At 53.6% G+C, this 13,066-nt stretch overlaps 1 gene segment (V, D, J or C); it reads left to right on the top strand.

Annotated features, from left to right (window-relative positions):
- The first annotated feature begins 824 nt into the window (after nt 1-824).
- On the top strand, nt 825-10,873 carry LOC100088974. The segment is given in 5 exon segments: nt 825-996; nt 6,810-7,202; nt 7,997-8,014; nt 10,113-10,219; nt 10,542-10,873. Coding segments are annotated over 5 exon segments (675 nt in total).
- Nucleotides 10,874-13,066: the final 2,193 nt, after the last annotated feature.

Here is a 13,066-nt window from a genome sequence, read left to right as displayed (position 1 = left end):
ACGGTGGTTCAACTCTATGGGACCTCTTTACAAAAACCCCCACAGCCGTGGAGCCATGGAACTGAGCTCAGAGCATTGTTCAGGGTATGGGGTCCTGGGCTACAGAGCCCAGGCCACAGACCTCAGGGCAAGGAGCCCAGAGCACAGAAATCAAGGCATAAAGCCCAGGGCAGAGAGGGCAGAGCATAGTTTAGGGTGCAAAGCCCAGGGCACAGAACTCAGGGAAGACTGACTCCAAGTCCCTCTTCTGGAGAAGGCAGGTGCAACTCCAGAGGGAAACTGGGAGCAACCAGGCCTCTGACACCAGTCCTGGGAGCGGGCCTGTCCCGCGCTTGTCCAGGGAAACTGGTGCCAGACCCCTCCATGGGACAGGAGGAGACCAGGCTGAAGCTCCCACCAAACCCCCCTGAGCTTGGCCCACACTGGCCCACACTAGCGGCACCAGAGTCTGAGAGGAAGAAGCAGTGAGCTGTTTGCTCCAGGTGGATCAGATGCCCGATACCGATCCGTGACAGCCACCGGGCCTGGAGGCTGACTTTGACCTGCAGTCTAGCAGTGGGTCAAGCTGCTGGAAGGGAGGGATCATTGGCCGGGGCCGGTCCTGGATTTGGGAGATGGGGTCCCGGGAGATGGGGTCCCGCTGGCCAATTGGAGCACAGTGTCATCTGCACCCATGGATCCAGAAACCAGCCAGGAGTCTCCAGGCCCCCAGTCAGGGGCTTCATGGCTCCAACCCCACCTTTTCTCCCATCCTGAGGCACTGTGACCAACACACAAGCTTACTTCGGAGAAGGAACCAAATTGACAGTTGTAGGTAAGGCAGACTTCTCTTTTTCCAGCCCTGCCCCAGGACCCCTTACATGAGGACGGGGGTAGTGGAGGGGAAGTTGGGTGGTTTGGGGAAGGTGGCCCCCAATCCCAATTTCAGCACTGCCACACTCTGCTGTGCCAACTATGAAGTTTACTTTGGCTCAGGCACCTGGCTCACCGTGGTGGGTAAGTTATGAAGGAGATCTCCATGCAAAGACTGAGTGATGTCCGGAGGGCCCTCCGCGGTGGGGAGTACCCCCTCAATCCAGGGGAAGGGTATGCGAGAGCTAGCCCGGAGAGAGATCTGGGGTGGAGAATGCAGCTCAGAGCGGGACAGCCAAGTGGGAAGTTGGGAAAGAGGAGGAGGAGAGGAGACACTTGCCCGAGACAGTGGGTCAGAGGCCATGCCAGAGGGCAGATTCCAGAGCTGGGCAGTGAGGGGTCCTGTCTCCTGGCACCCCACAGCCCGGGAATTTCCATGAGAATTTAGGGGTTCTGCCCTGCCCTGGGGGAAAGTGGGACTGGGCAGACCTGTGCCTTACTTGCCCTCCACTGTCGTCCCCAAAGGAATCAGTACCGGGGTGCTGAGAAGACAGGGCAGAGAGGTGGCAGAACCCTGAGGGTGCAGATGGGCAGTGCCCCCCCGAACACACACACACACACACACACACACACACACACACACACACACACACACACACACACGGTCCCAAGCACTGTTCTGAGTGCCCGGGGGGCCCCGGAGGGGTTTTGTTGTGGGAAGGGGCTGCTGTGTACTGCTAACACCCAATACTTTGGTGATGGCACTCGGCTCTCCGTGGTGGGTGAGTATGAGGGGCACAAGAGAGGTCCTGAAAGGGGGCTGGAGGATGGAGGGAAGGGTGGGGGCAGAGTCGACTACCCACCTGGAGTGTGAGCTGAAGGGTCCCAGCCCACTCCCCTCTGCTTAGTACAGTGCTGTGCACACAGTAAGCACTCAATAAATACCACTGATTGGTTAATATTAGAGGGCAAAGAAAAGAGATCCTCCACTTCAGGTGAGGGGGGGCGGTTAGACTGGAGTTGGTCTGGACCCTGGAAATAGGTCAGAAGGGACCCCAGGTCCAGGCAGGGCAGCGGCGAGGCCTGGGCAGTGGCGGGTGGGTTTTCCTGACAGGGTAACTCTGTGTGTTCCAATGAAAGACAATACTTCGGCGCAGGCACCAGACTCTCCGTTGTGGGTAATGACAGCGGGTACTCCTGAGGGAAGGTTGGAATTGGGGAGGGGTTCTGGGGTGGGGGGCAGAAGCCGGGAAAGGGGGAGCCAGAGGGAGGCTGGGGTAAGCCCGGAGGCTGCAGCCAAAGAAAGGGAGAGGCCAGAGGAGGAGAGTGGTTATTGGGGTGGAGAGGAGATAAAAGGAAACCCCCGGTGCCACCATGGAGGATAGCAGAGGCTGGCAAGCAGGGGAGGTGCAGGGGGGCTTTGCCTGTGGTTACTGACAAGCGGGTGTCAGCGTGTAACACCGGGGAGCGGTTCTTTGGCGCGGGGACCCGGCTAAGTGTACTAGGTAAGGATGTGACCCTCCTGGGACAGACAGACAAAGAGAGCAAACCCTTTTAGCTTGGATCAGCATCCTTCCCCGGGAGGGGGTTTGGACCCCCAAGGTGGCCCTCAAAACCTGCTCCTTTCCCCGGGCCTTGGGGGAGGCTCCGTGTCTCACTTGCCCCTTGGCTGATGGTCAGGGTCTCTGCTCTGCCCTCTGCCCCCTGGGCTGGACCCTCCCTTCCTCCTTCCTCCCTCCATGCCGACCTAAAAGCCAGTCCACTGGGTGACCTCGGGGATCCTTTTCACTCAAGGGTTGGAGTGGTCACTCCTGGTTCCACTCCAACTTGTGCTTGGAGGTTTGCCTTCGGGTCCTGGGCCCTGCAACTCTGGCCCTGCCCCTGACCCCCTGCCCCAGTGGCAGGAGGGCACACTGTCAGTTTGGAGACAGCCCTCCGCCACTGTGTTCCAATAATTCTCCCCTAAACTTCGGGGCAGGCACCAGGCTGACTGTGACAGGTAAGGGGTCCCCTAACCATCCCGCTGAGGGTCCTCGGGGTCCGGAATGTCCTAGGTCAACGGGAGCCCAGCCAGCCGCCTCCACTCGTCCTCTCTCTCTCTCCTTGTTTCGGTCTCTGCCTCCTCATGTCTGCCTCTGTCTCTTTGTGTCTGGCTCTTCGTCTCTGATTCTGCCTCCTCTTTCTCTACCTTAACCTCTCTATCTGCTTCTCTTTAGGAAAGCAGTATGGCTTAGTGGAAAGAGCACGGGTTTGAGAGTCAGGAGACACGGGTTCTAAATCCTGGCTCTGCCACTTGTCAGCTGTATGACTTTGGGCAAATCACTTAACTTCTCTGTGCCTCAGGTACCTCATCTGTAAAATAGGGATAAGACTGTGAGCCCCACGTGGGACAACCTGATAACCTTGTATCTAACCCAGTGCTTAGAAAAGTGCTCGGCACATAGTAAGCACTTAACAAATACCATCATAATCATTATTTTTATTATTTCTCCTCTTTTTCTGCCTCCTCATCTCTACCTCCTTGTTTCTGTCTCCTCATCTCTGCCTCTTTGTCTCTGTTAATCTCCCAAATGTTTACTGTGTGTAAGGTGTTGTACTGATCTTGGGAGAGTACCGTTAAGTAAATAGAATGATGATGATGACGATGATGATTATCTATTATAATAATAGAGCTTACAGCCTAACAAGAGCTTGTGTCTCTCCCTCCTCTTCTCTGTCTCTAGCGCATCATTTTTGTCCCTGCATGTTTCCATAGATCTCTCTCCTATCTCGGTATCTTCTGCTGCCTCTTTGTTGTCTCCCATCTGACTCTGACTGCTGGCTCCTTCTATCTCAGCTCTGTCTGACTCTGACTGCTCCTTCTATCTCAGCTCTCTCTCTTTGAGCCTGAGCACCTCTGGCTGTTTATCCTTTTACTTATTTATTTTTTATGGTATTTGTTAAGCACTTCCTATGTGTCAAACACTGTTCTAAGCTCTGGGTTAGATACAAGTTAATGAGGTTGGACACTATCCCTGTCCCACATAGGGCTCAGAGTCTAAGTAGGAGGGAGAATAGGAGAAAATTGGAAGAGAGAAGTTAAATGACTTGCCCAAGGTCACATAGCAAGCACTTGATGGAACTAAGATTATAACCCAGATGACTCCCAGACTGTTGCTCTTCCCAGTAGTCCATGCTGCTTCTCCTCCTCTTCTCAGCACCCCATTTTTCTCTGTCTGTGGGATGGTCTGTCACTGTCCTCGCTGCCCCCTCCTCTCTCTCCTTCTGGCTTGTTCTTTGCTCCATTTTCTGGAGGGTCTGCCCAGGCTGGGCTCCGAGAGTCAGTAAAGCTGGGGGAGGGGTTTCCTGCATGCCCTCGTGGGCTGTGTAACTCTGGCAGCCTGCTTCACTTTGGGGCCGGGACCCTCCTCTCCGTGCTGGGTAAGTGCCCGGGGGCTGGAGGCTAGGAGCTGGGGGCTAGGGGCTGGCCAGCCCATCTCCTGGGCTCCTTACGCTTGGTCGGACCAGGCAGGGGCAGACAGGGGGTGGATTCGGCAGGGTGGAGGCAGAAGCTGGTTCCGGGGTCCAGGGGAAGAAGAAAGCAGGCAGTAAGGGTGAGGGCTGAGGATCCAGCAAGGCGGGAAAGCCAGTTAAAGTGTGGGGGGTGGGGGTGGGGAAGATCCAGAGTGTGTGAGGACCCTGCCCTTTGCTGAACCTGCCTGGACCTAATGTCCAAGAAAATGGGGGATCACAGCTCTGAGCCTGGTAGCTCTGCCAAACAAGACACTCCCCACCCAGCTCCTTGCAGGGCCAATAGATGGGGTGACTGGAACTCACTGCCAGCTTCATGGCCCAGGTACCACCCTGGCCCCTCATTCACCCCCTGGCCTGGAGGAGCAGGAGCAGGGTTGGGAGGTGAAGGCAGGGCCTGGGAGCAGGGGCTGGGGCTGGGGGCTGGGGTCAGGATTGAGGACCTGGAAATCCTCCCAAGTCATACTCCCCTCCAGTGAGGTGTCTCCATAGGAGGAATTCCCGAATCTGCTCCCGTAGAAGGGAAACTGAGGTACCAGGCCAAGCTGGAGGAGCAGCATGACCTAGTGGATAGAGCATAGGCCTGGGATTCAGAAGGACCAGGGTTCTAGTTCTGACTCTGCCACTTGTCTTCTGTGTGGCCTTGGGCAAGTTACTTCACTTCTCTGGGCCTCAGTTGCCTCATCTGTAAAATGGGGATTAATAATGTTGGTATTTGTTAAGCGCTTACTATGTGCCGAGCACTGTTCTAAGTGCTGGGGTAGACCCAGGGGAATCTGGTTGTCCCACGTGGGGCTCACAGTCTTAATCCCCATTTTACAGATGAGGGAACTGAGGCACCGAGAAGTGAAGTGACTTGCCCAAAGTCACACAGCTGACAAGTGGCCGAGCTGGGATTTGAACCCGTGACCTCTGACTCCAAAGCCCGTGCTCTTTCCACTGAGCCACGCTTAAGACTGTGAGCCCCACTTGGGACATGTACTCTGTCCAACCTGATTACCTTGTATGTACCCCAGTGCTTAGAACAGTGCTTGGAAATAGTAAGCACTTAGCAAATACCATTAAAAAAAAAGAAGAATGCAGGCCTGTGGACCCCAACCCTGGGTTCCACCACAATTATGCTTCTCCCTGAGGAGGAGGAAGAGGGAGGGGAACGGGGCTGGGTGCTGGGGCCAGGGGTTGGAGCTGGGCTGGCAGGGGAGGGACATGGCTGGGGGATTGGCTTCCTGATAATGGCGTGAGCTCTTGGGCAGCAGACCCAGGACCTGCCACAGGAGGGAGGTCATTGTGGTGTCCCCCATGGCTATAGCATTGAACAGATGGAGGACAGTGGTCCTGGGGGTGCTGGTCACGAGGGGGATGAACCCCAAGCAGGCTGGGTACTAGGGGCACTGGACACTGATCAGGCTGGGCACCAGGGGGGATGGGCACTAGGGAGATGGGCACTGCATGGGTTGGGTGCCAGAGTGTCTGGGCACAGAAGGGTTGGGCTCTGAGGGGCGTAGGCACCGAGCAGAGTGGTCACTGAGGGTTCTGGACATCAAGCAGGCTGTATACTGAGGGGCCTGGCCCTCTTTCCCCTTAGTGGGGGTACACCTCCACCCCCACAGCCACAATGGTGACAGGAAGCAGTGCCTGGCTGACCATTGAGCGGGAAGCCTCACTGAGCCAACCCTCAGCTGCCCATAGAAATGGGCAGAAAAGGAGGTGTTCAGCATGTGTGCTCCCCAGGTTCTAGGTTCACTTGACAGCTGGTTCTTTTTTTTAATGGTATTTGTTATGCCCTTTCCAGGCACTGTACTAAGCAGCACTCACTAAGCACACACAATGTGCAGAGCACTGCACTGGGCTGGACATACACACAGTCCCTGTTCTCAAGAGGCTTACGCTTTAATGAAGGCCCTAAGGGAGAACAACTTGGGGAACCAGAGGCTTCCGGGGTGGTTGGAAGGGGAGGTAAAAAAGAAGGGCCAAAATGGACTCTTCTCTTAGGGGAACTACAGTAGTTCCCAGACCAGACAAACAGTCTAACTTACAGAAAAGGCCAGCAGACAGATGGAGAAGCTGGCAAGCCAGACAGACAGTCACACTTACAGACTGGCAAACAGACGGGTCAGGCAGTCAGGCAGAGACACATGGACAAATAGACAGGTAACAGGCATGCAGGCAGGTAAAGAAGCAGAGCTGAAAAACAGACAGGCAAACGAACAGAAGGATAGGCCGGCATTCAAACAGACAGACAAACACAGGCAGACAGGCAAACAGGCAGGCAGGCAGAGAGACAAGCAGGCAGAGACACACAGATACACAAACAATTGCACACCCATGCACTAACGCACACACATGAACACACACACAAATGTACAGAAACACTGAGTTTCCTCTAGGTTCCCTAGAGGTGAGTTGAGAAGCAACCGGCCGAACCAGGACCATGCTCTGTGTTACAGATGACTTGCAAATGGTGAAGCTCCCAAAGGTGACTCTGTTTGACCCATCCGAGGAGGAGATCAATGAGTTGGGGAAGGCCACCTTGGTCTGCCTGGCCACGGGCTTCTTCCCCGACCTCGTGGAGATAAGCTGGTGGGTGGACGGCCAGGAGACGAAGGAGGGGGTCAGCACGGATGCCCAGCCCTTGAACTACACCGAAACCGAGTCTTCGATCAGGACTTATGCCCTGAGCAGTCGCCTCCGCGTCTCAGCGGGGTTCTGGCAGAACCCCTGGCGCCGCTTCCGTTGCCAGGTCCACTTCTATGGGCTCCAGGACAATGACACATGGACTGACAACACCCGGCCCAAGCCTGTCACTCAGAACATCAGCGCTGAGACCTGGGGAAAAGCAGGTGAGAGTGGGCCAGGGAGCAGGTAGGGGCTGAGAGTTGGCTGGGGCTGGGGACAAACCGGGATGTTGTGGCCGGGCAGGGACCAGGATGAGGCAGGGAGCTGGGGGAGGCCCAGAGGCTGCAGAGCGGTCAGGATTGATCTGGGAAGACAGGCCAGTGTGGGGAGAAAGGGGAGGCAGATAGGGAGGAGTTACAAGGGAAAAAGGGAGTCAGGGGGCAGGGATGGAGGAGATAAAGGGAGTGAGAATCAGAGAAAGGAAGAGATAGTGAATCCAGAGACAGAGGTCAGAGGGCAAGGTCAGTGGGAAGAGGACGAAAGTGGCTCCCAGATCAGTGTGTGCCTGCCTCTCCTGAATGCCTGAATGTGTGATCAGGGATCAGCACCAAGAGGCCAGGGTCAGCACCAGTGCGCTAGGATCAGCCCAAGTGACTCAGGGTCAGCACCACTGAGTCAGGATTTGCACCAGTACCAGCACCAATGGGTCAGCCGTCAATGCCTGGGCAGAAAGCTCTCTAAGCCAGAATGAGTACGACCTGGAGTCACCAAGCTCCTCGCCCTTGACAGCCCCGCCCCTCACTGCCATGATCTAGTGATGACTGGCTGGATCATCAGGATGGGGAAAGGGCAGGCTGGGAGCTGAAGGCCACAGGGGTTTCCCATTCTATTCAACTTCTCCTTCTGAGGTTTGTGGGCCTGGGCTAAGCTGCATGGTTGAGTTAAACCTGACTTTGCCCAGGGAATATGATGCTCTCATAACCCTCTCTCTCCCCCTACCTTTCTCTCTGTGTTTCAGATTGTGGAATCACCGCAGGTGCGTGAGTCTTGCCTCTTCCTTCTCCATCTCCTTATCCCTTCCTGCTTCCCAAGTCCTCAGTCTCCCTCAGCCTTCGATCACTCAATCACTGAAGTTCGATCTTGGCTGAGCCCCCAGGACACTCCCCATCCTCTCCCCACATCCCCACGTTTACCTTCCTTCCACCAAGACCCCAGGATGGGGTGGGGTCAGCCCTGGGGGTTGGGGGGAGTCAGGTTTAGTGTGGTGGGAGTAGGGGTGGTGTCAGATACTGCAGGTGGATGTGGGGCCAGGCCTCAAAAGGGTTTGGGGATGGGGGTGAGCCCCTAGGCTGGGCTGGGGAAGGGGCAGTAGAAGGAGACAAAGGAGCCCTGGTTCTGATTCTTCTGGTTCTCCTCCTATCTCTCTGGCTGCTCATTCTCAGTCTCTTTTACAGGCTCCTCCTCTGCCTCCCACCTCCTGTCTAGGGGTGCCCCTCAAGGTTCAGTTCTGGTGGTCCCCTTCTATTCTCTTTTACATAGAACTCATTAACTCCCACGGTTCAACTACCACCTCTCTGCAGATGATTCCCAAATACACATCTCCAGCCCTGTTCTCACTTCTTCTCTGCAGTCTCCCATTTCCTCCAGCCTTCAAGACATCTTTATCTGGATGTCCTGCTGTAACCTCAAACTTAACATGCCCATAACAGAACTCTTTCTCTTCACACCTAAACCCTGTCTTCACCTTGACCTGACTTTCCCATCACTAGGCAGCACCACCATTCTTCCTGTCACACAAGCCCATAATTTTGACATTATCCTTGACTCCTTGACTCTTCTTTCTCTTTCAACCCTCATATTCAATCTACCAGGAAATCCTGTGAGTCCAACCTTGACAACATCACTAAAATCTGTTCTTTCCTCTCCCTGCAAACTGCTATCACATTAATCCAGGTACTTTTCCTACCCAGGCTTGATTACTGTATCAACCTCCTTGCTGACCTCCCAGCCTCCTGTCTCTCCCTACTTCATACTTCACTCTGCTGCCAGGGTCATTTTTCTACAAAAACATTCAAGCCATGTTTTCCCACTCCTCAAAAACCTCCAGTTGTTGCCCATCCACCTCTGCAGCAAGCAAAAATTCTTTACTATGAGCTTTGAAGCACTCAATTATTTTGTTCCCTCCTACCTCACTTCCTACTCTCCTACTAAAACCCAGCCTACAAACTTCACTCCTCTAATGCTAACCTACTCACCACATCTCTTTTGCCTCTATCTGAAGGGTAAAATCTCATCCACCTCCTGCCTCTGGCCTGGAATGCCCTCCTTTTTCATATCCGACAATTACTCTCCCCTCCTTCAAAGAAGGTATTCATTCATTCAATAGTATTTATTGAGTGCTTACTATGTGCAGAGCACTGTACTAAGCGCTTGGAATGAAGAAGTCGGCAACAGATAGATTGCCGTTTGATGGGCTTACAGTCTAATTGGGGGAGACGGACAGACAAGAACAATGGCACATCTCCTCCAAAAGGCCTTCCCTGACTAAACCCTCATTTTCCCCTTTTCACATTCCCATTTGCATCACCCTGACCTGCTCCCTAATTAACCACTCCCGCCCCCAGCCCCACAGCACTTATGTCCATATTCATAATTTATTTATTTATATTAATGTCTGTCTTCTCCTCTAGACTGTAAGATCATTATGCACAGGAAATGCATCTGTTATATTGTTGTGTGTACTCTCCCAAGCACTTAGTACACTACCCTGAACCCAGCAGACGCTCAATAAAAACAATTGATTGATTGATTGGCTCAGCATGGAAAGGCACAGCACTGCTGAGACCTGTGGGCCTGAACCAGATGGGAGCAGGGTTTTAGGGGGTCACCACTACCCTGGTAGGCTTCCATGCCCATGCAAGGGGTCAGGGCACCTCCACAGCCCTCCATCCTGAGTGGCTCCAGTGCCCAAGGTTGGGAATCCAGGCTGCCACTGGGTGGGAGAGCCTCCAGAGCATGTGATCCTCGGGAGTAGGTCAGGGATCTGGTGGGGCCTATGGGGTGGGGTCTAGGGGGCGGGGTTGAGGGAGTACTCAGACTTGTAGCTCCAGTCTGGGGTCCTCCTCCCCCAACAGCATCCTACCAGAAGAGCGTCCAGTCAGCCACCTTTCTCTACGAGATCCTCTTGGGGAAGGCCTTGGTCTATGCAGTGCTGGTCAGCACCCTGGTGTGGAGGGCCAAGGTAAGGGGGGCCTGGGGCTGAGGCAGTGATGCCGAGGAGGGGGGCACTGGCCCCCCATCCTGGAGCAGGGGGACAAGGAGGAGGAAGCTCCAGGGAAGATGCCAAGGCCCCAGGCCCTTGGTGGGGGAGGGGAGGAGGAACTGAAGAGGGAGGGGGCTGGATGTCAGGGAGACCCCCTCTCTCTGACACAGAACCTGGAGTCCCTCCAGGGGAATACCTCTCTGCCTTGGGGGCTGGTATATGCTAAGCCTTGGGAAGTTGGAGGGCCAGGGGGTGTGGAGGAAGGCTCTGTGACTCTGGTTTCCTTTCTGTTTTTGCCCAGGCCAAAAAACATATTTTATAAGATGATCACCATCCCCGGCTCTCTCCCTCGGTGACAGAAGAAGGGGGAGATCCCTGGACATTCCCTCCAACCTGGCTCTGCTGCCCTCGCCCAAGCTCCCTCACCCCCCATCCAAGTTGTTACCCCACCTCCAGTCCAGACCCTTCTCCCAGCAGTGTCCAGCCAGTCGCCTTTCTATCTGACTGTCCCCCTGGTTGTCCATCTGTCCACCTGTCTGCCTGCCTGTCGTCTCTTTGTCTTCCTGTCTTTCTGAAAGGAGGGGCAAATCTTGACACAATAAAGGGGCTTTGGCTGCCTCAGTTGGACCACGACTGTCTGTGTCTCTTTTTATGGTATTTCTTAAGTGTTATGTGCCAAGCATTGTACTAAGGAGTGGGGTAGCTACAAGACATAACATGTATAAATCAGAAGGAGTAGGATTTAACCTCATTTTACAGATGAGATTACTGAGGCACAGTAATTTATTTAAGGTAACACAGCAGGCAACTGGAGAAGCTGGGATCAGAACCCAGGTCCTCTGACTGCCAGGTTCCTGCTATTTGCATTAGGCCATGATTGACAGGCAGCCACTGCCCCATAAAGGATCAGCAGCTGCTCTCCTGGTTGGGGGCATTTCCGCAGAGGCAGGGAGCAGGAGCAGGGGGCCCTGGTGGGGCAGGAAGAAGGGTGAGGAGGTGGGAGGCAGGGGATATAAGCAGGGGCAGGAATAAAGGACAGGAGCAAGTGAAATGGGAGGGGCAGGAGAAGGGACAGTAAGCAGGAGGTGGGACAGGAATAATAATAATAATAATGGTATTTGTTAAGCAGTTACTAAGTGCCAAGCACTGTTCTAAGTTCTGGGGTAGATGCAAGGTAATCGGGTTATCCCAGGTGGGGCTCACCCTGCATCATTCATTCAATAGTATTTACTGAGCGCTTACTATGTGCAGAGCACTGTACTACCCTAACCTACTCCCTTATTCATTTTTTAGATGAGGTAACTGAGGCATAAAGAAGTTAAGTGGCTTGCCCAAGGTCACAGAGCAGACAAGTGGCAGAGCTGGGATTTAGAACCCATGCCCTCTGACTCCCAAGGCTGGGCTCTTTCCACTATGCCACACTGCTTCTGAGGGATAAGGGACAGGGAGCAGGGGTAGAGAGCAGGGGCAGGGGACTTACCCTGACACTTTGGCTACCAAACTCTCATTCCCCAACTCTCGCCTGGACAGCAGACGGGCTGACAACATTCATTCATTCAAAATTATTTATTGAGCGCTTATTATGTGCAGAGCACTGTACTAAGCACTTGGAATGTACAAATCGGTAACAGATAGAGACAGTCCCTGCCCTTTGATGGGCTTACAGTCTAATCATCCTGAAAGCATTTTCAGCCACCGCAACATGGCTGATAGAACTACAAGTCTAGACTGTGAGCTCATTGAGGGCTAGAAATGTGTCTACCAACTCTGTTCTATTGTACTCTCCCAACTACTTAGTGCAATTCTCTGCACACAGTAAGAGCTCAGTAAATTACACTGATCAATTGATTGACTGCAACATAATTTCCCTCTAATATGTGTTGGGAAAAGCCTGGCTCCCTTCTCACTTTCCACAATGATATTGGCATTTGTTAAGCTCTTACTATGTACCAAACACTATCCTAACCACTGGGGTAGATACAAGCTAATTAGGGCACCACCGGGGAAGGAAGGGAACGACAAACCCAGAAATCAGGATTACCACTCCTGACATCAGCGAAGAGAGGAATTCTGGATCTAATTATAGAGGGGCAGCCTGGATCCTGTTCTGGAAAGGAGGCTTGTTTAACATACTGGTGGGGGAACCTGGATTCTGTTGCAGGGCAGAGGTCACATCCCATTCTGAAGGGGAGTCCTGATTACCATTCTGGAGGAGATATCTGGATCCCATTCTGAAAGAGAGGTCAGGATCTTGTTCCATAAGGGACATTATTGTGGAAAGGAGGGCTGGATCCCCTTGTGGAGAGGAGACCTGGAGGGGAGGCCTGGATCCTGTTCTGGAATGGAGGCTTAGATTCCAATCTGGAGAGGAGACCTGGATCCTGTTCTGAAAGGGAGAACTGGATCCTGGATAGAGAAGCAGCACGGCTTAGTGGAAAGAGCATGGACTTGGGAGTTAGGGGACGTGGGTCCAATCCCGGCTCTGCTACTTGTCCTCTGTGTGACTTTGGGCAAGCCACTTAACTTCTAGGTGCCTCAGTGACCTCATCTGTAAAAAGGGGATGAAGACTGTGAGCCCCATGTGGGACAACTTGATAACCTTGTATCTACCCCATTGCTTAGAACAGTGTTTGGCACATAGTAAGCACTTAACAAGTACCATAATTATTACTATTATTATTATTAATAGAAGAGTGGAACCTGTTCTGGAAAGGAGGCCTTGATACTGTTCCTGAAGAGAGGCCTGGATTCCATTCTGGAGGAACCATAGAGAAAGTAGACTGCGTCCAGCTTGTGCTGTCCAGGGTGGGGGTCAGAGTGAGAAGG

This window comes from Ornithorhynchus anatinus, chromosome 2 (assembly GCF_004115215.2).
Source record: "Ornithorhynchus anatinus isolate Pmale09 chromosome 2, mOrnAna1.pri.v4, whole genome shotgun sequence".
Classification (NCBI taxonomy): domain Eukaryota; kingdom Metazoa; phylum Chordata; class Mammalia; order Monotremata; family Ornithorhynchidae; genus Ornithorhynchus; species Ornithorhynchus anatinus.
This window is presented reverse-complemented; position numbering and strand designations above follow the sequence as displayed.